The 24,985-nt window shown below is 43.7% G+C and overlaps 1 protein-coding gene across 5 annotated transcripts in view; it reads right to left on the minus strand.

The window, feature by feature from the left end:
- PRICKLE1 (prickle planar cell polarity protein 1) overlaps positions 1 to 24,985 on the minus strand; it is a 124,707-nt gene that overhangs the window by 13,701 nt on the left and 86,021 nt on the right. The window contains exons 1-2 of one of the 5 annotated variants that reach the window (XM_009180534.4): positions 7,756 to 8,013; positions 2,914 to 3,090 (exon numbers count right to left, since the gene is read on the minus strand). The exons of 1 other annotated variant lie outside the window; for it this stretch is intronic. In XM_009180534.4, coding sequence (XP_009178798.2) covers positions 2,914 to 2,916 — 3 coding nt within the window. In that variant the 5' untranslated portion in view covers positions 2,917 to 3,090; positions 7,756 to 8,013. Of the gene's footprint in view, positions 1 to 2,913; positions 3,772 to 7,755; positions 8,014 to 8,276; positions 11,765 to 24,985 lie in introns of those variants that run through there. 3 more of the 5 variants (XM_009180535.4, XM_003906218.5, XM_021922214.2) reach the window with 3 other exon arrangements.

A 24,985-nucleotide genomic window follows, 5' to 3' on the forward strand; every position in this document is an offset into this window, starting at 1 on the left:
GAGTTTATTCACTGAGGTAAGTTTTTCTTTTTCCTTTATATCAGAGAATATTTAAAATGACAAAACATTACATTCACTGGCAAGTTCTCAGAGCTCATCAAAACACAAACATTAAAAAAATGTTGGCTGGGCGCAGGGGCTCACACCTGTAATCCCAGCATTTTGGGAGGCTGAGGCAGGCAGACCACCTGAGGTCAGGAGTTCAAGACCAGCCTGGCCAACGTAGTGAAACCCCCTATCTACTAAAAATATAAAAATTAGCTGGGCGTGGTGGTATGTGTCTGTAATCTCAGCTACTCAGGAGGCTGAGGCAGGAGAATTGCTTGAACCGGAAGTTGCAGTGAGCCCAGATCACACCATTGCACTCCAGCCTGGGTGACAAGAGCAAAACTTCGTCTCAAAAAAAAAAACACCAAAAGTTATATGGCATAGCCTCCACTGGGACCAGGCTGTGTTAAGAGTCGCGACATCATCACTAGCAACTTTTTTTTTCTTTTCCTTTCTTTTTTCGAGTTTTGCTCTTGTTGCCCAGGCTGGGCGCGATCTTATCTTACTGCAACCTCCACCTCCCGGGTTCAAGCAATTCTCCTGCCTCAGCCTCCCAAGCAGCTAGGATTACAGGCATGCGCCACCATGCCCAGCTAATTTCGTATTTTTAGTAGAGACGGGTTTTCTCCATGTTTGTCAGGCTGGTCTTGAACTTCTGACCTCAGGTGATCTGCCCACTTCGGCCCCCCAAAGTGCTGCGATTACAGGCGTGAGCCATGGTACCTGGCTTCTAGCAACTTCTTTACCTGATAACACAAAAACTTCAATTTAGATTTGTCTTTTTCCTATTTATCTGTCACCCAGGCTGGAGTGCAGTGGCTCACTGCAGCCTATCTACCTCCCAGGTCCAAGCAATCCTCCTACCTCAGCCTCCCAAGTAGCTGGGACCATGGGCATGTGCCACTACACTGAAGTTTTTTGTTTTTGATTTTTGTAGAGATGGGGTCTCCCTATGTTGCCCAGGCTGGTCTCAAACTCCTGGACTCAAAATATCCTCCTGCCTCGGCCTCTCCAAATGCTGGGATTAAAGGTGTGAGTCATGGCATCTGACTTTATTTTTAAAGATTGCTTGTACTTGCCAAGAGATCCTGAGAGTCTATTCTTAAGTATATTAGTCGGGTGAAAGCAGTGGCAGCTAAACATAGTTCTTACGCTTGTAAAAAGTTACACTAAAAATTATGAAAATGTGGCTGGGCATGGTGGCTCATGCATGTAATAATCCCAGCACTTTGGGAGGCTGAGGCGGGTGGATCACCTGAGGTCAGGAGTTTGAGACCAGCCTGACCAACATGGAGAAACCCTGTCTCTACTAAAAATACAAAATTATCCAGGCATGGTGCACACCTGTAATCCCAGCTACTTGGGAGGCTGAGGAAGGAGAATTGCTTGAAGCCAGGAGGTGGAGGTTGCAGTGAGCTGAGATCATGCCATTGCACTCCAGCCTGGGCAAGAAAAGCAAAACTCCATCTCAAAACAAAACAAAGCAAACAAACAAACAAACAAAAAAAACCATACACACACACACACACACACACATATATATGTATATGTGACCTCACAATATCCCTTCCTTAGGCATTTAAATCACTATATGGTATTTACTTTGGCAGCACAGAAGGAAGAAGGGAGCCTGGCCATTCCTTCTGCTTGGGGTCATGGCTGAGGTTCTTCCTGAGGATACCTAACCATGGCTGTATGTAATCTGCCAAAACATCATGTTTTAAGCCAAGCATATGAGACCACAGGTAAATTAGACCTAATAGAAAAATTCTAATAACTTTATTTTCAGGTATTGTCTCTTAAGGTTGATGACATGAAACAGGCAGAATCAGGTTTAAAACTAGTCTGCGTTATAATGGAAATAGAACTATTCAAAGTTGGGGTTATGAGAGAGTAAAACTTTTTTTTTAATGATGCTGCTTCTTTCTTTTGTAGAACCATGCTTAGATGAACTAACAGTGGCCCTGCCCTATACTTTTTTTTTTTGGTAAAATTTTATTCGGGCATTACTTTAAACTTCCAAAAAGTTGCAATAGTAAAAGAACTCTGATAGATCTCTTACCCAGACTCATCAATGGTTTACATTTTGCTCCATTTGCTTTTGCATCATCCTCCTCCCTCCCTCTTCCTCTCTCTGTCTCACATGTATACACACTTCTGTGGGATCCATTTGAGAGTGTATTTTTTACATTCTTTTACCTAGCCACAGCTCAAAACATCAGTATTCTTGACTATTCTAAGGCAGGCTTATTGTCTTGGTCTTAAAATGTTGTAGCGACCCCAATCATAAATGAATGTTAACTATGCATTAACCAATCCTGTGCGAAGTTTGGAAATAAATCAGTAGGCATCCTATTTCTCCAGTGTCTCTCTATAATTTTGAATGTAAGTAAACCTCATAATGCAGGAGGAAAAAAAGCAAAACAGTTTTCAGAGATGGGTTTGTTCAGGTTCCAAACAGTCTGACCATTAAGGAGGTGTGTGGAGGGCACAGAACCTTTTAACAGCTACCACCACCATCAAAGATGGCAACGGGAGGGGGTGGTCAAGCACAAGGAACAGCTGTTAAAACTTAATTCTCTAGCAGGTTCATGAGTTCTTCGCAGACACTATTTTGAAGACTAAAAGCCTACTATCAGAGTCCAGTAGAGAAACAAATGTCAAACAGAAAAGAAGGGTATGGTCACAAGGGAGGTGAGAAAGAAGCCCAAGGTCACAAAGAGAGAGCTAGGATACTTTTTTTTTTTAGAAAGGCAAGGATTATCATGGGGCTATTCCATGCAATAGAAAATGGAACAGTCCATTTCCCTCCTTTGTCCTTTCTCTTGCCTCTTCCTTCAAAATAATTAAATAGCTATTTCTCACCATTAGTAACAAAGTCAAGCAGCTAGCAGATGTACGACTTCTCAATCATCGTCAAGAGAATATCTGACCCAAAGGATAAGGGCTAGACTTAGGAAATGGAATCTGACGCTCTCAGCATTCAGTAAACTTGGTCCTGATGTCTTCAAAGCTTTGACAAGTCAACAAACATCTTGAGACCTGATTTTTTAAAAATAGAAAAGACAGAAAACAGAAAAAAATTTCATGACCATAAAGAATTAAAGCTCCTATTGCAACGTACCAATTGGCATTGCTGCTTCCACTGGGACCAAACAGACTTTCTTGAAGCTAACCAGTGACAAATGGAATTGAAACAATATGTTAATAACAAAACCTGAGTTTCATTTTCTTTTTGAGCTTGGGAGGGCTTTAGCCTTCTGAACAGCAGACAATTTTGCCGAGTTATTGGCCAACATTTCCAGCTGCTTTGGAAGCAGCTTCTAACCAGTCCCCGCATAAAACCGCCAACACATACACGTAGCATGTGTGCATGCACACATTCGCACACAGCATGTGTAGTGGTCTATGGAGCATGGCAGTTTTTCTAGTTGCCTTAGGTAAAGCTTGTTCCCCAAATTCGAGTATGGCCTCATTCATATAACATAGTGATATAATGAGGGGTTCCTTTGTGAAATTTACTTTCTAGATTCATTCACTGCATTCATTAATTCATCCTTATATTTACAGTTGTTATTGAATGGTTTGGGGAATATCAAAAGAAGCCAACTGACATTTATTCCATTAAAAGCCAGATCTTAAAAAGGAATGTAATGGCCAGGTGCAGTGGCTCACGCCTGTAATCCCGGCACTATAGGAGGCCGAGGTGGCCTTGAGGTCAGGAGTTCGAGACCAACCTGATCAACATGGTGAAACCCCATCTCTACTAAAAATACAAAATTAGCTGGGCATGGTGATGCATGCCTGTAATCCCACTACTTGGGAGGCTAAGGCAGGAGAATTGCTTGAACCCGGGAGGCAGAGGTTGCAGTGAACCAAGATCACGCCACTGCACTCCAGCCTGGGCAACAAGAGCAAAACTCCACCTAAAAAAAAAAAAAAGAAAGAAAAAGAAAATTCCATTATTCATCTCCTTGCTTTCTTCCATGGTGGCACATATGAAAATTATATGTGATTTAGCCTTTAGTTGACCATTTGTTTTCATTTTGGGCACAGTAGAAAACACTGGCTTCAGGATCCAAGAAACAGAATGGCCCCTGACCCATAAATGTATGACAACTAGCAAACTTTTTGGAGGTTTTCCTCCCTGCCCTCATGTTTTCATCCCTGCTACTTGTCTCTCCCTGCCCCTTTCCCTTTTGCCCACAACCAACAACCTCCAAACCTTTTAAAATGTGTTGCTTCCAGTATTAGGCAACTATTCTTTGAAAAAGTTTGTCTAAGTACATAGAAGCTGGGCATGTGCCTATACTCTCAGCTACCTGGGACTGAAGTGGGAGGACTGCTTGAGACCAGGAATCTGAGACCAGCCTGGGCAATACAGCAAGACCCTGCCTCAAAAAAAAAAAAAAAAAAAAAAGTATATGTAGTAATTACAGCATGGACGAGGGCTTAAGCACTTCTCCTATAAGCACAGTAACCACTGGTGAAATAAGATAGCATACAGTGTGAGAAGGTGTTACTCAAACCAAAGAGAAAGGTTATTATTTTGTTAAGCTATTTTGGCCACTTGGGGATCATTTCATTTTCTACTGGTCTGTATGCTGCTTCCAGGATAGCTAAGGATTATTATCTTGATTGACCTTGACATATACATAAACGAGCCATTACTATGTTTCTATAAAGAGCTTAATAAGTCAGCACAGTATATGAAGGTCCAGAGGCAGTGAAGAGTGGACAGTTTTGCTAGAAGATAGATTCTTCCAAAGAAGCAACAACAGATGGCAATGGTGTCTGAATCCTATTTTCAAGAATTATACATTTCAGGCAGAAAACTGTGGGTTTATCACTACAGGCAACGGGAAACTGCAAAAGACATGAATGGAGGCCACAAGATACTTCTGGGTCTTAAATATTAATATGGTAGTGATGGTCAGGAAAAAGATAAAGAACCCAAGAGGGGCCAATTAGTACACTGTCCCTAAGCAAGCCTATACATGGTGACTTGGGAGGAAAAGTAAAAGGAACTAATAGGAAAGGAAGAAATTGGGCCAAACACAGTTTTGAGTATTAGGTGATTGACATACCAATATATAAGTACCTCAGGGCAACTCAGAAGGGGAATGACGATTTGAGGGATTTGAGAAGAATGAGTTTAATCAGATACATATTGAGGCTGTAACTGTATATCAAGTCTGATATGATTCTTATTATTCATAATTTTCTTGAACCAAGTCACCAAATCAAAATCATGCAAATAGAAAACAGTAATTGTCAGGGCCTGCCATTGAAAATGAAGTCTAAGGTCATATCCCTAATTACAATTTTTTCTCCAATGCAATCCCACTGTAGTTCCTATATGAAGACTACCATGGCATTGTAAGATCCCTATGAAAAGGTATTTCTTGTGTGAACATGCCCAGGGAAGTTAGAAATCCTTTGATCACCAAAAGCCAGAACAGATACTGATTTGTGAAGTCAGTTAGGCCAACATTCCCTAGGTGTCCCCCACTGCTAAGTGCCATCCGTGGGCTACAAACTGTTTAACAGCTTCTTTGTTAAATGCTTGTTAACAAGGCCTTAGTGCATGGAAGATGCATATCACGGGTTCTCCATTCAAAAGCTACTCCAATTCTCCCCGGCTACACATGCAGGTGAATTAAATTTAACTACAGACTAATTTAGCAGTACAGAAACACATCACACATCCATTCTTTTCAAAATACAAAATATACCACCGTTTTGGATATACACATTTCCTTGTTTATGATGTCCTTAACTTCAATCGAGATGCGAATGTTATAGTAAAAGAGACACTGAACTGTCATTTCTTTAAAGGTTTCACACACTCAGCATTCAGTGCTTACGGTCTACTAAAGACAAAGTCACTGCCAACAAAGCCCAATTCAATTTCACTTATTTGAAAAGTAAAAACATAATGAAGTTATCAGAAGATATTGTTTATGAAACATTCCTTTACTAAAAGTTCTCCATACAATTAGTGGCATTAGGCCATATGCCCTTTGGTATTTTCCGTATTTTCCACGTGAACCTCCATCCAGTTTGTACATTTCCCAACAGCTGAGTGGGCTGTAACGCACCACCCAATGGTCAAGAAATTATCCATTTTTCCAAGAGGAAATGTGGAACTCTTTCAAAGCATTCTAATTTCATGCACAAATACATTCCATGACAGTAAGAAACAAAAGGAGGAAACATGACGACAAAGCCTGGTCCTTCCCCAGCCGGCGCTTCTAGAGTCAGGTTATCCACACACGGGTATGTAAAGACAAAATCCAAAATGCACGCCGTGGAACGAGGGGCACTACACAAGGCGCTGCTCTAATGAGCCCATTATTTTCCATAATGGGGGATGCAGGTATTTTCTCAAAATCGTGTTCCCCTTAGTCTTCTATTGATTTTTTAGATTTCTATTTTCAACAGTGGCCCGAGGAAACAGCAGCCCGACTTGACTCCAATGTACACACAGACTCAGGTTTCGCCCCGTCACCTGTTGGCTCCTGAACAACACTCCTCTTTGTGAAACTTACAGCACTCATTTGAAACAAGTTTCCAGAGAAAACATTTCAAGAAAGTGTTTGAGAAATCACAAGACTCGAGTTGTAAAAACAAATTCCACACACAGCCTGGCTTATAAGGACATAGACTAACGGGACCGGCCGAGCTTTTAAAAACGGGGCTGGAGGAAGCGGGAAGGAAAGGATGTCACCCTACTTCGGGAAAACTCAGCCGGCCAATTCTTGATGGGGCTGCCAGTGATGGTGCAGGGGGTCCCCTGGGTCGTCCCCATCCCCGCCGCCGCAGCAGCAGAGACGCCTCAGAGCGGGCGTCGGCGCCCCCTGGGTCCCGCAAACCCTGCGCTCCGCGCGGCGGCGGCTGCTTGGGCCGCGAGGGGGCGCCCTGGGCCGTGGGTCGACGGGCACCGGTCCCTCTCTGCGTCCCCGGCCCAAGGAGCCAGAGGCCGACCTCAAGACCCAGAGGCTGCGAGGGAACCTATCCTCGGCGCCGACGCGAAGCCCCGAGAGAACATTTCCCCTTGTCCCCCAGCACAGAACAGTCGCCTTCGAACTCCCCGTCACCCTCCTCCAGCAGAAAGCCTCGCGCCGCTCTTGGCGCCGCGTCACCTCCACCGAGCGGCACTTGCCCTGCGGCTGGACGGTGGGACCGAGCAGCCACGGGTCCCCACTTCTGTCCCTCAGCTTCCGACAAGAAGCCCCTAGCCGGCGCGCACCCTGCAGCCCTCCCGCGTTCAGCCCCCGCCGCCGGCTGCCATCCAGCCCTGGGACCCAGACAGCGGCTCCCACCTGCGGCCTGGACAGCGGCCGAGCGCGGCCTGCAGCCCCTCGCGGCGCCGGCCCCGGAGCCCTCGGCGCGCACTAGCCGCCCACCCGCTCTGCGTCTGGCGGAGGCTGGCGGCCCGGAGCGGGCGCGGAGGGCTCCCAAAGGAAAAGAAGGCTGGGTGTCCTACGGCTCACCCGCGCCCATCCATTTCCGGAGGAGACCCCAGCAGGGCGGGGCAGCGAGCACCGGTTACCCACTACTTCGCAGCGGGCCGTGCCCCCGGGTCGTGTCCCGGCGCTGGCCCCACCTGGTGGGCGAGGGGTCGCCCCCGCCCCACCGTGACGCACTTTCCCCCCGGGCTGGTCCCCGCCGAGCTCCCTGGCGGCGCAGCGCGGGGATCCTCACCCGCGGCAGCCCCTCAGCAGCCGTGAGGCATCCCACAAAACGTCCTCCAGCTCCGCAGAGACCTTCGGTCCCTGCCGGCGTGACGGACTCTGATCCCCCGGGTTGGAGTCGCCTCGTCCAGGCCACTGCATCCCCCAGGCCCTAGCTCTGCGTCCTTCCAGGATCCTTCTCTGCGGGGAGAAAAACTCGTCTCCGCTCAGCGCCGGGAGCCCGCCTGGGGCCGGCGATCTTCAAAAGTAATCAGACCCCGCAGTAGGGGAAAAAAAAAAAAAAAAAAAGTAACCATTTCGTTTCCTGCCGATCCCGCCCTCCTCCCGCCTCCCGACTGGCGATCCCAGCCCGGCCCGGCTCCCCGCTCCCGCCCGCGGGCGGCGCCTGCCCAGCCTGCTCCCGCCGCCGCCCGCTTTCCAGGAACTGTCACTGCTGACCGTGCCCCTGGCAGGTCTCCACGAGGTCCTGCGCGCACAATTCCTCGAAAAGTTACCCACCCACTTGGCCAGCCTCGCCGCTCGAGCACCTACCGCCGCCCGCCCGCTCCATTCTCCGGAGCCCAGTGAGTGAAGCCGCTAAGATGCAAATACCCTAGGACGCTTATGTAAACTTCCCCCTCCCGCAGGTGCACGCGCGGGCCACGAAACGCTGGGAGAATATGAAAGGCCACCTCTTAAAGAAATCATCTCCACTCTGCCCATAACAATGATGTAAGCAAATGGCACATTTAAGCAAGTTCTCACTTGGAAGGGCTCATTAGCATATGAATCCTCTTAGGACTTTCCCTGAATTTCGTAGTGATTCCTACCGCATAGCGCAGGAGATTTATTTTTATCAGTAAATAACAGCAAAGAATAGGAGCCAAGGTCACGCGAAGTACTAACTCAAGTACACTATTGAGAGTTTTTACAAATAGGTTAAGTGAATATCATTATTCAAACACAAGGAAGTGTCCCATACTGAAGCTAATCTTGTTTCTGAGCTATTTGTAGGTACACTGAGAGAAAGTGGAGCTGAGCTTCAGTTGTCTACAGAAAGGATCAAGAGAAGCAAAACATACCCTCAAAGCAAGCCCAGAAAAAAAATGATAGATTAGTAATCATCAGTAGAGGTCTAATCTCTTGTGAACTACAAATTTTAGTTTCTACCATAGCCTCCTTATCACAAGGTGAGAGAAATACCAAGAGAATGAAGGGAAAATGCAATATTTAAGAGCTTCATCAATTTGTAAAATGTCAGTAAATAAAAGCAATTTAACGTGGTCACCAGTTCCTTTGGTATCTTTTTTTTTTTTAAGCTAAAAAATAATCCTGTGCCATCAGGATTCCTTGGGAGTGATTTGCAACCTATATGGTTCTACATCATACAAGTGAACAATAGCTCATTGTAACCGTGATTTAAAAATACATAAACAAGTTGCCATAAATAGATCAGTCAAGTAAATCACTCTGTGACCAAATTCTGTTATCTCAGCTACAAAGTAAGGCAGCTAAGACTTCTTTTTTTTTTTTGTTACTCTTTTAAAGGGGCAGAAACAGAAAAGTTGTGGCTCTGCTGGTAGACTAGTTTGGAAACACTGATTCAGACAACACAATCTGTAATTCAAATAAGACTCTTTATTGGCCAAATGGATTCCGGTTTTGAAGACGATTCCCAAAACGTTCTGATATAGAACTCTTCTGGCCTTAGGGTTTAGGGATTTGTGGGAAGACTTCAAAGGTTACCATTTTCCTCTGTGGATCTGTAAAATTAACCATGAATACCTAGGTCAGATTTCCTTTTCCCTGCTTCACTCTGTTTGGGCTTCCTCAGGGAAGATTTCAACTACTTACCTATAGGAGAAATGTGCAATCAATTACTGATTTAAATGAAACCCTGAAATATCATGTCATTATGATAAAGGGAGTATCCGCAGGTGAATGCATTAAGCCAGGCAGACCCTTTTTGGAATAGCTTTTAAAGGACAGCTACCCATTAGGCCACAAAACACTTCCAACTACAAACTACAGCGGCACTTATCACTGTCAAATGTCAGCCGTTGTAAACGTGCTTCCTCTAGGGCAGTTACTTGTAAATACGTTTTGTTATGTTTTCAACAGGTACTGTCACAGTTACCCACTGTAAGTGTTTTTTAGTGATGAAGCAGTGTGCAGACAGTTGCAAGCTTTCTACGAAGAGTTCAATCTGAATGAAACAGACTTTAGTCTGGTCTGAAAGAGGTTGTTTTTGTCAAGGGTGAACTTATGCAGAATGGAGAGCAAGGCCCCCAACCAGCATCCTTTTGTTTCAGCCAGGTGGAATATTCATGCTTGCAGATCACACTTTAGGGGCCAGTTGAGAAAGGAAGCCCAAAAATTCACAGGGCTTGGTTCCCTCGCTCCATCCTGGTCTTTGCTCTAAGGTCATCTCTACAGAGAGGCCTTCAACTCCCTAACTAAAATATCACCCTCCCTCCCTTTGCAATATTTGTCTGCAGAGCACTTAGCATTGCCAGGTATTTACATGTCTGTTTATTGTTCGTTGTCTTTCTCCTTTCCTAGAAGTTGGGGACTTTGGGGACTCACTACTGTATTCTCAGCACCTAGAATGATGCCTGGCGCATAGCAGACAAATTTCATAAACATAAGTTAAGTGAATGAATGATTCTTAGACATATTCTTCTCAGGCCCTCAAAAGTATACTATACCTGTACAAGTAACTCTGTTTCTAATCTAAAGTCAAGCTGAACTACAATGTCCTAATGGAGGAGAAGATAATAGAAAATCAGAAATATGCCAAGAGGCAGCATTTTGTTTGTCAAATGTCAGCCAGCTGCGTTGGGTCTGGTAGAAAGAGATAAAGGACACAGTACAAGTCAACTTTGGCGCTAATCCTTGGTTCTTCCGTGTTGTGTATATAGTGACCTTGAGGTCTTGTCTGCTCCTTGCCTTCATTTTTTCCCTTGTAAACAGACCTCCTTTTTAGTTTTAAGGGTAAGAGTTAGTTGCTCTTGGTCTCAGACATTTGAAAGGATTTGTAACTACTGTAAGTGCCAGCAATCTAGGAAGAATGTATTTAAATGATTAGATGTCTTTCAGGTTTCTTAATAGAAAAGAGAGATCAAAAGCTCTGATAATCACAAATGACATCTGACCTAAATTTGAGGGGCAGTTGGCAGATGTAGTATTAAATAGGGTGACAGTTCTAGTTTTCAATGCGAGCATATTCCAGAACATCAGTTTGGTTGTTCTGACTATGTAGATAGGTACCTAAAAGAATCACAAAATCACTCATATGAATGTAGAGTTCACAAAACCCTTGGGATCCTCCATCTTACCCAGATGAAGAAACTGATATCCAAAGGAATCACTGTAACGATTCTTTGTTTCTTTCCAAATTTGTTGCCACTGAAAGTTTATGCCAAATGTGTTACTTTCTTGTCAATTTTAAACATTTCTGTTGTATCCCGGATTGGTCATTAAACCCTGGTGGGTCACTGAACATTTGCAAATTCTACTTACCATTACCTGGGTCTGTAGCATCCCTAGGGAAGGGCCCCAAGGCAGATGCCAAGCTCTTCTTAGGGCTAACAGGCATTATAAAGTTTTATAATAGGTTGCAGTTTCCCAAGGTCTCCAATTACTCTTTCCCCTTTGATTATATTTAAAGCAATGTGATTAGAGAGCACTGGTTCTTTAACGTTTCCTACACCCAATCCCTCTTTAGGTTTACTACTCCAATAATCCAAGGTACCCATCCCCTCCCTGACCCTCCTTTGTGAGGGAGGTAAACTCCCCCTTCACAGTACCCTGATGCACTGGGTTTGAAGTTAGGAGACTTAAATGTCTATTATCTGTCAATTACTAAATCTGTGACAATGGGAGGAATCACTTCTCTAAGGTATTGTTTTTTTCATCTCTAAAAATGCTGGAGTTTGGATTAGGTCAATGTTTAGAACTTTTGAGGAGAGAACACAATCCATTTTCCAACTAAAATAAAAAATCAGCCAGGTGTAGTGGCCCACACCTATAATCCCAGCACTTTGGGAGGCCAAGGCCGGTGGATGACTTGAGGTCAGGACTTCAAGACCAGCCTGGCCAGCATGATGAAGCCCCATCTCTACTATACAAAACTTAGCTGGGCATGGTGGCGGGTGCCTGTAGTCCCAGCTACTTGGGAGGCTGAGGCATAAGAATTGCTTGAACCCAGGAGGCAGAGGTTGCAGTGAGATCATGCCACTGTACTCCAGCCTAGGGTGACAGAGTGATACCCTGTCTCCAAAAAATAAATAAATAAAATGAAATGAACATCTCGATAGAGAAACAGATGGAAGTGTCACTGCTTTATTGAAGTTCTGGACTGGCTTCCTCCTGACACCCTCCTACAACTCTCCTCACCCCTGCTCTTCCAAGGCAGCCCCCAGGGCACCTCCCTCTCTAATTAGATGCTCCCAGAAGCTCCACCAGTTCTAGTATTTTGTGGGTCTCTAAAGACTCAATAGCTGGTTATGACACTAATACCAGATAGGTGTTTACAGCTGTGCTGTCTGGAGTCCACAGCCCAAGTTGTGAGGGAGTATATAGGACCAGGTCCATTCATTGACCTTGTTCAGGGTTGTTATCTACTACTGAAGACATACGGCCATCTTTGCCCACCCTACCCCTTACTAACTATTCTGAAATACTCCTTCCCCTACCCCAGGAAATGTTTGTTACTTGTCATGAACAGATAATTAAACTGGCATTCAGCTTAACTGAGTAAGTAACTTCAGGTTCTGACCTTAGGCTCTGCAACCCTCTCAACTCCTCTCCTGTCTGTCTGTGGTTTGATACACTCTTAAATTTCACTACTGAAAAACTATCAAAAAGTTAAGAAACTAAGACAAAATCTTCCAATAAATATTGAGAGTGCCGTACCATGGCAACATATCTAACATTTATTAAATTGCAAACCCCAGTATATAGTATGATCATATTGTTGTAAGTAATATTTGGTAAGCTGACATATACATTACAAAATTATTTAGATACTATAAATATCACACCAGTAGTATGGTTTCCAGGGGAGGGCAGGTTATAGGAAATTATCATTTAAAAATTATATTGATAAAATAAATGAATTTTTATATTTTCACATTATATATAAACATTTTCTCCATCAACTTATCTTTTTTTTTTTTTTTTTTTTTGACAAGACTTTCTCTCTTGTTGCCCAGGCTGGAGTGCAATGGCACAATCTTGGCACACCACAACCTCCGCCTCCCAGGGTCAAGTGATTCTCCTGCCTCAGCCTCCTGAGTAGCTGGGATTACAGGCGTGCGCAACCACACCCGGCTAATTTTGTATTTTTAGTAGAGATGGGGTTTCTCCACGTTGTTCAGGCTGGTCTCGAACTCCTGACCTCAGGTGATCTGCCTGCCTCGGCCTCCCAAAGTGTTGGGATTACAGGCGTGAGCCACTGTGCCTGGCTGTATCTGTCTATTTGAGATAGGGTCTGGAGGTATCACCAGACCCTATAAATATTTATTTATTTGAGACAGGGTCTGGCTCTGTCACCCACGCTAGAGTGCAAGGGCACGATCTCGGCCCACTGCAACCTCAACCTCCTTGGTAGCTGGGATTATAGGTGCACACCACCACCCCAAGCTAAGTTTTGCATTTTTTTTTTGTAGAGATGGGGTTTCATCATGTTGCCCAGGTTGGTCTCGAACTCCTGAGCTCAAGCAATCCACCTGCCTCAGCCTCCCAAAGTACTAAGATTATAGGCATGAGCCACCACGCCCAGCCTCATTTTATAATGTTCATGTAAAATTTTGTAAATTGTTGAAGAAACAATAAAGAAAATATACTACAATATTAATATATGGAAGAAAAGTTTGAAAGCAGAAACTAACATTCCGAATTTAAGGCTGGGTGCAGTGGCTCACACCTGTAATCCCAGCACTTTGGGAGGCCGAGGTGGGCAGATCACTTGAGGTCAGGAGTTCAAAACCAGCCTGGCCAACATGGTGAAACCCCATTTGTACTAAAATATATAAAAATTAGCTGGGCATGGTGGCAGGTGACTTAATCCCAGCTACTTGGGAGGCAGAGGCAGGAGAATGATTTGAACCCGGGAGGCAGAGGTTGCAGTGAGCCGAGATCGAGCCATTGCACTCAAACCTAGGGTTTAAGAGTGAGACTTCTCTCAAAAAAAAAAAAAAAAAAAAAAAAAAAAATCCAAATTTAAGTATTAGTTGGTATGAGAAGATACATGAATGCATACTTCCTCTCTATGCTTTCTTCCTTCCAGTCACAAGCTTCAACAGTGGACTCTCTGCTGCATTTACTTATGATACGGTGAGAAGGAGGGTGTCACCAGTCCCACATTTCCACAGAGCCAGACATAGTGGGGCAGGGGCTGTCTGATCCCTCATGCATCCATCTATGGATTCACTGGTAGACTCTTTGGTTGAGATGCAGGGTATTACTTGTTGAAGGGCACCACTGTTCGACCTAGACCTTTCCCTTGACCTAGAGACTTCGCATTCTAAATCCATATTCTATATCTTGATTTATTCCAAAAAGAAGAGAGAAAAATACACAAAAAAGTGAGGAAAATAAATGACTGGTCTAATTTTCTGACCTACAGAACAAACCATGATACATGGTGATTATAGGAATATTTGAGGTGTGGTTAAATTCTAACAGAGGAATAAGAGGAAGTATTGATACATCGATTCTGGTAAGAAGTGAAGATTCAGGAACCATGAAGTTGGGGTGACATTTGAGCTGCATTTTTAAGGACTAAAAGTAGTTGATCAGAGTGGTGAACGGAATGGGTTTGGGATAGAGAAGGGGGCCTAGTACAGGCTGAGCCAGTCAAAATTTGAGGACCAAAAGAGCTGGAACACAGGAGGGAGAGGCTGGAGACTGCCCAAAGGCAGCAGGCCCAGGCTGTGAATGGCTGCATAAGCCAGCAGAAGGATGCCAAGTTATTCTAGGAGTAGCGGGGAGCCACAGAAGCTTAAGCAGAGAAGAGTGACACGATTGTATTTATGCCCTAATTAGAGGAAGGGTGGAGAAAACTGCAGAGAAACCAGATGGGAAGAGTCTTGAAGCTGCCCCAGTAGTCAAGGGGAGAGAAGATAGTGTGTCGGAGGGCGTGATTTCTCAGGGTGGATAAACTGGACTTGTGGCTGCTCGGTGTGTACAGCATGCGTAGGGGCAGTGGAAGGGGTAGCAGGAGGGACCCAGACATTCGTAAATGAGTCAGTATTTCCATGGTTTACTTGAAAGTCAACCAACAGTTTAGCCCCAATGTAAGCTCTCACTTGGAATTGCCATTTTTTTTTCGCTGCTCATGGAAGACACAGTAACCTGAAGGACTCATATTTCTAAGCTCAAACTTATTTTTTTATTTTTTATTTTTTTAAGACATAGTCTTACTCTGTCACTTAGGCTGGAGTGCAATGTTGTGATCGCGCCTCACTACAACCTCCACCTGCAGGTTCAGGCAATTCTCTTGTCTCAGCCTCCTAAGTAGCTGGGATTACAGGTATGCACCACCATGTCTGGCTAATTTTTGGGAAAGACAGGGTTTCACCATGTTGGCCAGGCTATTTTGGTCTCAAACTCCTGACCTCAGGTGATCTGCCCGCCTCAGCCTCCCAAAGTGCTGGGATTATAGGCATGAGCCATTGTGCCGGGCTTCTAAGCTCAAACTTTATCTTCCTGTTGATATTCACCTTTAAAATAGAGTATTTAAAAATATTACACTATTCACACGTAATATTGAAAAGCTCAGTGGCTGGGCGCGGTAGCTCACGCCTGTAATCCCAGCACTTTGGGAGGCTCAGGTGGGCGGATCACCTGAGGTCAGGAGTTCAAGACCAGCCTGGCCAACATGGTGAAACCCCATTTCTACTAAAAATACAAAAACTAGCTGGGCATGGTGGCGGGTGCCTGTAATCCCAGCTACTCAGGAGGCTGAGTCAGGAGAATCGCTTGAACCTGGGAGGCAGAGGTTGCAGTGAGCCAAGATCACAACATTGCGCTCCAGTCTGGGTGACAAGAGAGAAACTCTGTCTCGAAAAATTAAAAAATAAAAAAATTAAAAGAGCTCAGGGGCCTATCATTATAAAAGAAGTAGGCACATGATTTTTAGGTTGAAATGTAATCCATGTGGAAGAACTACCCAACTAACACCTACTGCAGAGATCAAAATGCCATTGGAAAGCAGTATGTTAAATGGGGGTGTGCAATCTAGTAGTTAGGGTTTTATACACAACTTTGAAATAATAGATACTGCTCCATCTTTTTTTTTTTTTGAGCCGGAGTTTCAATCTTATTACCCAGGCTGGAGTGCAATGGCATGATCTCGGCTCACTGCAACCTCCCCTTCCCAGGTTCAAGCGATTCTCCTGCCTCAGCCTCTTGAGCAGCTGGGATTACAGGTGCCCACCACCACGCCTGGCTAATTTTTTGTATTTTTTAGTAGAGACGGTGTTTCACCATGTTGGTCAGGCTGGTCTCAAACTCCTAACCTCATGATCTGCCTGCCTCCGCCTCCCAAAATGCTGGGATTACAGGCATGAGCCACTGCACCCTGCCTGTTCCATCTTAAATTAAAAAAAATAATAATTATTTAGAGACAGGGTCTTGCTCTGTCACCTAGGCTGGAGTGCAGTGGTACAATCATAGCTCACAGGAGACTCTGCCTCCCAGGCTCAAGTGATCCTCGCATCTCAGCCTCTCAAGTAGCTGTGATTACAGGCGTGATCCACTACAGCCAGCTAAATTGTAAAATTATAGAATATTTGCTGCTTTGTTTCATGAACTACGTGCTCAAAACTATTTTGCTCACCAGGTATTTTCTTTTGATATTTAAACTCTCCACCAACTAGGATGGTTGGTTCTCCACAAGGGAAAATCTGGGTATGCCAGCTTTTAACACTGTTACCATGTGCTATAACTAACCAAGGTGTTCTTAGAGAGGTGTCAGTAAAGAATTATTTTGAGCAGCCAGAAGCCTCCTGGAAGAAGAAAACAGCCAGCAAAGCTTTCCATAACATTTCTTTATCTTATCTGAGATCCCAAGACCCTTTCTGCAACTGTAGGAATTAAAAGGAGGTGATTTTGTAGTGAAGACTGGTTTACAAGCTTTAATTAGACTGCACCAGGGCCAAGATTTGGAATTCAAATTGTTCTGCTGATCTTGAATCACACATAGCTCTAGTAAGTAACTGTCTTTTGGTCCAAGTTACTTTTAATATTTATTTTCTCCTTTATGTTTGGAGAGCTTTACTCTCTTCAACTTTGAGTTTGCACTGGATTACAGAGGGACTAGGGAAGAGAATCTTGTCTGTTTTGTTTAATGATATATCCAAAGTGCTGAGATACTCTGGCCTGGTACATTAGATACAGCAGATACTTTGCCTGGCATCTAGGGGATTCTCAATAGATACTTGTGGAGTGGTGAATGACTGTCTTGTTCATATTTTATCCTCCACAGAACTTGACTCAGAATCTTGCACATACTAAGTCTTAATTATCAGTCCATTTATTCTGGTTTTTTTTAAATTTTATTTGGATTTTAAAAAATGGGTCAACTCATTAGAGTTTCAATGTTCCAGTTTGGATATTTAAAGAACTCTCAATAGTTAGGAAGAATGAATGAGACCTACTATTTCATAGCACAACAGGGTAACTATAGTCAGTAATACTTGTACATTTAAAAATGACTAAAAGAGTGTAACTGAATTTTTTGTAACACAAAGGATAAATGCTTGAGGTGATGGACACCCCACTCTTCATGATATGATTACTATGCATTGCAAACCTGTATCAAAATATCTCATGTACCCCATAAATATATACCCCTTCTATGTACCCATAAAAATTCAAAATAAAAAATCAAGTTTATTGTTTAGGTCATTTGCTCTTTTTGGCTTATAAGATCTGATATGACAATGGGTAACCAGAAAAAAAAGATCTGATAGAAATTCAAACTAATTGGCTCACTTGAAATCTCTTTAGAAAGCCTGAATTTCTAAATCACATGATCCACCTCCCTCCAAACAAATATCCTCCTTCCTCTTCTATTCCCAGTGTGTTTATGAGAGCACTAATACTCTGAGTAACCTAGAAACCCAGTCATCACAGTCATCACAGGTGCCTCCTTTACTCAGGATACTCTCCTTCTTGCCTATCTTCATTCAGTTATATATTAGATCTTTCTATCTTTTAAATTGTTTCCCACTAGGCACTGTGGCATGCACCTATAGTCCCAGCTACCCAGAAGGCTGAGGTGGGAGAATCATGTGAGCCCAGGAGTTAGAGGCTGCTGTGAGCTCTGATTGCACCACTGTACTCCAGCCTGGGCAACAGAGCAAGACTGTGTCAGAAAGAAAAGAAAGAAAAGAAAAGAAAAGAAAAGAAGAGAAGAGAAGAGAAGAGAAGAGAAGAGAAGAGAAGAGAAGAGAAGAGAAAAATAAATTATCTATTGACTCTGTACAGGCATACTTCAGAGATATTGTGAGTTCACTTCCAGGCCACTGCAATAAAGTAAGTATTTTAATTTTCCAATGCATATAAAAGTTATGTTTACCGAGTATGCAATAGCACAATGTCTAAAAAAAAGTACCTACCTTAATTAAAAATACCTTATTGCTAAAAAATGCTAACGATCATCTGAGCCTTCAGTAATCTTTTTGCTGGTGGAGGGTTTTATCTCAATGTTGGTGACTGTTGAGTGATCAGGATGGTAGTTGGTAAAGGTTGGGATGACTGTGACAATTTCTTTTTTTAAATTTTTTAAAATTATACTTTATGTTCTAGGGTACACGTGCACAACGTGCAGGTTTGTTACATATGTATACATGTGCCATGTTGGTGTACTGCACCCATTAACTCATCATTTACATTAGGTATATCTCCTAATGCTATTCTTCTGCACTCCCCCCACCCCACAACAGGCCCTGGTGTGTGATGTTCCCCTTCCTGTGTCCAAGTGTTCTCATTGTTCAGTTCCCACCTATGAGTGAGAACATGCGGTGTTCGGTTTTCTGTTCTTGCGATAGTTTGCTGAGAATGATGGTTTCCAGCTGCGTCCATGTCCCTACAACAATTTCTTATAATAAGGAAACAATGAAGTTTGCTGCATCAATTGACTCTTCCTTTCACAAAAGATTTCTCTGTAGCATGTGATGCTGTTTGGTAGCATTTTACCCACAGTAGAATTTCTTTCAAAATTGGAGTCAATCCTCTCAAACTCTGTTGCTGCTTTATCAACTAACTTTATGTAATATTCTAAATCCTCTGTTGTCATTTCAACAATGTTCACAGCATCTTCACCAGGAGTAGATTCCATCAAGAAACCACCTTCTTTGCTCATTTCTAAGAAGCAATTCCTCAGGCCCGGTGCAGTGACTGAAACCTGTAATCCCAGCACTTTGGGAGGCCAAGATGGGTGGATCACTTGAAGTCAGGAGTTTGAGACTAGCCTGGCCAACATGGTGAAACCCTGTCTCTACTAAAAATACAAAAATTAGCCAGGCATGGTAGCGCCCACCTGTAGTCCCAGCTACTTGGGAGGCTGAGGCAGGAGAATCTCTTGAACCTGGGAGGCATATGTTGCAGTGAGCAGAGATCATGCCACTGCACTCCAGCCTGGGCGACAGAGTGAGACTGTGTCTCTAAAAAAAAAAAAAAAAAAAAAAAAAGCAATTGCTCATCTGATAAAATGTGATTGTGAGATTGCAGCAATTCAGTCACATCTTCAGGTTTACTTTATTTATTTATTTATTTATTCATTTTTAAGACAGGATTTTGCTCTCACCATGGCTAGAGTGCAGTAGTGCCACCATAACTCAGGGCAACCTTGAACTCCTGGGCTCAAGCAATCTTCCTGCATCAGCCTCCCGAGTAGCTACGACTATAGGCACGTGCTCCACGCCTGGCTAATTTAAAAATATTTTTTAAGAGATGGGGCCTTGGCGTGGTCACTCATATCTGTAATCCCAGCACTTTGGGAAGTTAAGGTGGGTGGATTACTTGAGTTCAGGAGTTCGAGACCAGCCTGGGCAACACAGTGAAACCCCATCTCTACAAAAAACAAAACAAAACAAAAAAAGAAAACAAACAAAACAAAAATTAGTCAGGAGTGGTTGTGCGCATCTACAGTCCCAGCTACTTGGGAGGCTGAGACAGGAGGATCACTTGAGCCTAGGAGACAGAGGTCACTGAGATTGAGCCACCACATACTTCAGCTTGGGTGATAAAGCCAGACCTTGTCTCAAAAAAAAAAAAGAAAGAAAAAAAGAGAGCGAGCGAGAGAGATGTCACCTCACTATGTTGCCCAGGCTGGTCTCAAACTCCTGGCCTAAGCCTCTCACCTCAGCCTCACAAGCAGCTGAAATTACAGGTGTAAGTCACCTTACCTGGCTTCTACTTCTAATTCCAGTTCTCTTGATATTTCTGCAGTTACATCCTGCACTGAAGAGTTTTTGGTTTTTTAGAGTCTTGCTCTGTCACCAGGCTGGGTGTAGTGGTGTAATCTTGGCTCACTGCAACCTCCGCCTCCCAGGTTCAAGTGATTCTCCTGCCTTAGCCTCCTGAGTAGCTAGACTACAGGCACGTGCCACCAGGCCCAGCTAATTTTTTTTTGTATTTTAGTAGAGACGGGGTTTCACCATGTTGCCCAGATTGGTCACGAACTCCTGAGCTCAGGCAGTCCACCCGCCTCGGCCTCCGAAAGTGCTGGAATTACAGCCGTGAGCCACCGTGCCCAGCCCCACTGAAGTCTTGAACTGCTCAAAGTCTTCCATGAAGGTTGAAATAAACTTCTTCAAAATGTTGATATTTCCACATCCTCCTGCGAATCATGAATGTTCTTAATGGCATCTGGAATGGTAAGTCCTTTTGCAGAAAGTTTTCAATGTACTTTGCCCAGATCACCAGAGGAATCATTATCTATGGCAGTTATAGCCTTTAGAAACGTATTTTTAAAATAAGACGTGAAAGATGAAACTACTCCATGATTCATGAGCTGCAGAATGGATGTTGTGTTCGCAAGCATGAAAGTAACATTAATCTTGTGCATCTCCAGCAGAGCTCCTGGGTGACCAGGTGCCTCGTCAATGAGCAGTGATATTTTTAAAGAAATCTTTTTTTTCTGAATAGTAGTTCTCAACATTGAGCTTAAAATAGTAAACCATGCTATAAACAGATGTGCTGTTGTCCAGAAGCCATATGGATGTTGCTCCATTTACAGAGCACAGAGTAGATTTAGCATAATTCTTAAGCGCCCTAGAGTTTTTTGAATGGTCAGTGAGCAATGGCTTTAACTTCAAGTCACCAGCTGCATCAGCTCCTAACTAGAGAGTCAACCTGTCTGTCAAAGCTTGGAAGTGAGGCATTGACTTCTCTCACACTATGAAAATCCTAGATGGCATCGTCTTCCAATATAGGAATTCAACTGCATTGAAAGTCTGTTGTTTAGTGTAGCCACCTTCATCAGTGATCTTAGCTGGATCTTCCAGATAACTTGCTGCAGCTTCTCCATCAGCACTTGCTACTTCACCTTGCACTTTTATGTTAGAGAGATGGCTTCTTTCCTGAAACCTCAAGAACCAACCTCTGCTAGCTTCAAACTTTTCTCCTGTAGCTTCCTCACCTCTCTCAGCCTTCATAGAATGGAAGAGAGGGCATTGCTCTGGATTAGGCTTTCACTTAGGGGAATGTTGTGGCTGGTTTGATCTTCTATCCAGACCATTAAAACTTTCTATCAGCAATAAGTCTGTTTCACTTTCTTATAATTCATGTTCACTGGATTAGCACTTTTAATTACCTTCAGTAACTATTCCTTTGCAGTCACAACTTGGCTAGCTGGTTTGGCACAAGAGGCCTAACTTTTGACCTCTCTCAGCTTTTAACATGCCTTACTCACTAAGCTTAATCATATCCAGCTTTTGATTGAAAGTGAGAGATGTGTGCCTCTTCCTTTCACCTGAACACACAGGCCACTGTGGGGATATTAATTGGTCTAACTGCAATATTGCTGTATCTCAGGGGATAGGGAAAGCCAAGGAGGAGAAGAAAGATGAGGGAAAGTCCATCTGGGAGAGTAGTCAGACACAAAACATTTATCGATGGCCCGGTGCGGTGGCTCACACCTGTAATCCCAGCACTTTAGGAGGCTGAGGCAGGCAGATCACAAGGTCAGGAGATCGAGACCATCCTGGTTAACACGGTGAAACCCCATCTCTACTAAAAATACAAAAACAAAATTAGCCGGGCGTGGTGGCGGGAGCCTGTAGTCCCAGCTACTTGAGAGGCTGAGGCAGGAGAATGGTGTGACCCTGGGAGACGGAGCTTGCAGTGAGCTGAGATCCAGCCACTGCACTCCAGGCTGGGCAACAGAGCAAGACTCCGACTCAAAAAAAAAAAAATTATCAATTAAATTTACCTATCTTATATTCTTATACGGGCACAGTTCATGGTGCCCCAAAACAATTAAAATAGTAACATCAAAGATCACTGATCACAGATCACTATCACAGATATAAAAATAATGAAGCAGCTTGAAATATTGCTAGAATTACCAAAATGTGACACAGAGACACGAAGTGAGCACACAGTGTTGGAATAAATGGTGCTGGTAGACTTGCTTGACACGGGATTGCCACAACACAGTATCTGTGAAGCATGATACAGTGGTGTGCAGTAAAATGAAGCATGCTGGTATCTTTCCTCCCTACCCCTATGGCTGCTGCCTGCCCATTTCCCCAGTCTGGATACGACCACAGCCTAACTCACTCTCTCACGTCTGCCCATCCCTATGTTCATTCTTCACTGGCCACCACAAATCTAATGATGCCATTCTCTTTTAAAAAATTATTACTTATTTATTTCTAATAGAGATGGGTTTCACTATGTTGTTCAGGCTTGTCTTGAACTCTTAACTCTTAGCCTCAAGCAATCCTCTCACATCAGCCTCCCAAAGTGTTGGGATTACGGGTGTGAGCCTCTATGCCTAGTCTCACTTTTTCTTTTTTTTTTTTTTCTCTCTCTCCCTCTCTCTTTTTTTTTGAGACAGGGTCTTGCTCTGTCACCCAGGCTAGAATGCAGTGGTGCGATCATGGCTCACTGCAGCCTCGACCTCCCAAGCTAAAGTGATCCTCCCATCCCAGCTCTGCTGAGTAGCTGGGACTATAGGTGTGTGTCACCACCCTGGCTAATTTTTTGTGTTTTTAGTGGAGATGGGGTTTCGCCATGTTGCCTAGCCTGGTATCGAATTCCTAGCCTCAAGCCATCCTCCCACCTTGGTACCCCAAAGTGTTGCGATTGATTACAGGCGTGAGCCACTGTGCTTGGTCTCATTTTCTTTTAAAATCCCTTCTGTAGGCCGGGCATGGTGGCTCACGCCTGTAATTCCAGTGCTTTCGGAGGCCAAGGTGGGAGGATTGTTTGAGCCCAGGAGATTGAGACCAGCCTGGGCAACAGGATGAAACCTTATCTCTATTTAAATTTCAAAAATAATCCCTTCTTCAGTTTTTCCAAAACCTTCATGAGATAAAATTAAGACTCTTCGCAAAGAAGCCCCTCCATTTCCAGTCCCTACTGATCCTCCAGCTCTGTCTCCATCATTGGTCATACCTCACTTCCAGGCTGTAGAACTGGTAGTTTCCAACCATATGTTTCATTCTGCTGTTTCTTCTACTTGGAGCCATCTAACTGCTCGTTTTTGTTAACCCAACTCTTACTTCAAGACTTTGTTCAGGATGGGTCCAGGAAATGTTCCCTGAAGCCCCATTAGACCAAGGGCTTCTACACTGAGCTCTCACTGCTCCAGAACTCTCCATTTGTCCCAAAACTAACAGAATGAGGACTCGAGTATGTATTAGAATTCTGAGTCATTTTTCACAATCAGTGTGATGTCACCACTTTATCTTTGGTGATAGATCGAGTAAGAACACAATAGTGCCAAATGAACCTGTCTCATTATTATACCAGCTATAACTTGCAGAGTACTAGTATGCTAGGCATTGTACTAAATCCTGTACATTTTTTAAAAAAATCATTATAACTAATAAGGTGGATCTTATTTTCCCATTTTACAAAAGAGAAAAGTAAGATAAATTGTATAAAGTTATCAGGTAATTTGGGAAGGAGCCTGTATTCAAACCCTGGTCTGACATCAAAGCCAGTGCTCTAAAGCAGAGCTTCCTATAAGTAGCAAAATAATATGCTTTGCTTTTCCTGGCTTTTCTCTTGGCAGCATCACCAGAATGTAAGTAGAATAAATCTAGATTTTCTTTTTTTTTTGACAGAGTCTTGTTCTGTTGCCCACGCTGGAGTGCAGTGGTGCAATCTCGGCTGACCGTAGCCTCTGCCTCCCAGGTTCAAGCGATTCTCCCACCTCAGCCTCCTGAGTAGCTGGGACTATAGGCACATGTCACCACACCCGGCTAATTTTTGTATTTTTAGTAGAGACGAGGTTTCACCATGTTGGCCAGGCTGGTCTTGAACTACTGACCTCAGGTGATCCACCCGCCACAGCCTCCCAAAGTGCTGGGATTATAGGTATGAGCCACCATGCCTGGCCTAGAAATTTATTTATTTGAGACAGGGTATTGCTCTGTTGCCCAAGCTGGAGTGCAGTGGTCTGATCTCAGCTCACTGCAACCTCTGCCTTCTGGGTTCAAGCGATTCTCCTGCTTCAGTCTCCCAACTAGCTGGAATTACACGTGCCTGCCACGATGCCTGGCGAATTTTTGTAGTCTTTTTTTTTTTTTTTAGTAGAGATGAGGTTTCACCATGTTGGCCAGGCTGGTCTTGGACTCCTGACCTCAAGTGATCCACCTGCCTTGGCCTCCCAAAGGGCTGGGATTACAGGCACGAGCCACTGTGCCCAGCCATGGCCTAGAAATTTTTAATACCATATTATTTGAGCCAGAAATGAAGCAGTGATTGTCAGTCTCATTTAGGAGAGCTCAATGACAATATTTTGGCTTTGCTGGCCTTTAGGACCAAAGAGTTATACAGCACAAAGGCAAAAACATGGACCCTCCAACACACACCAACCCTGGAGATAATCAGACAAATGACACCCTGAGCTTTCTGAAGCAGTTCATTGTACCATCTTAATTTCTACAGATACAAAATCGTTTTATTGTCTAAATACAACAAAACTAGCCTGTATTTGAAGATATTTATATAATAGTTGCTCTGTTGCCTATTAGGCATTACCAGTATCAGTATGTACTAAGCACTTAGTCAAA

This window comes from Papio anubis, chromosome 9, assembly GCF_008728515.1.
Source record: "Papio anubis isolate 15944 chromosome 9, Panubis1.0, whole genome shotgun sequence".
NCBI lineage: Eukaryota > Metazoa > Chordata > Mammalia > Primates > Cercopithecidae > Papio > Papio anubis.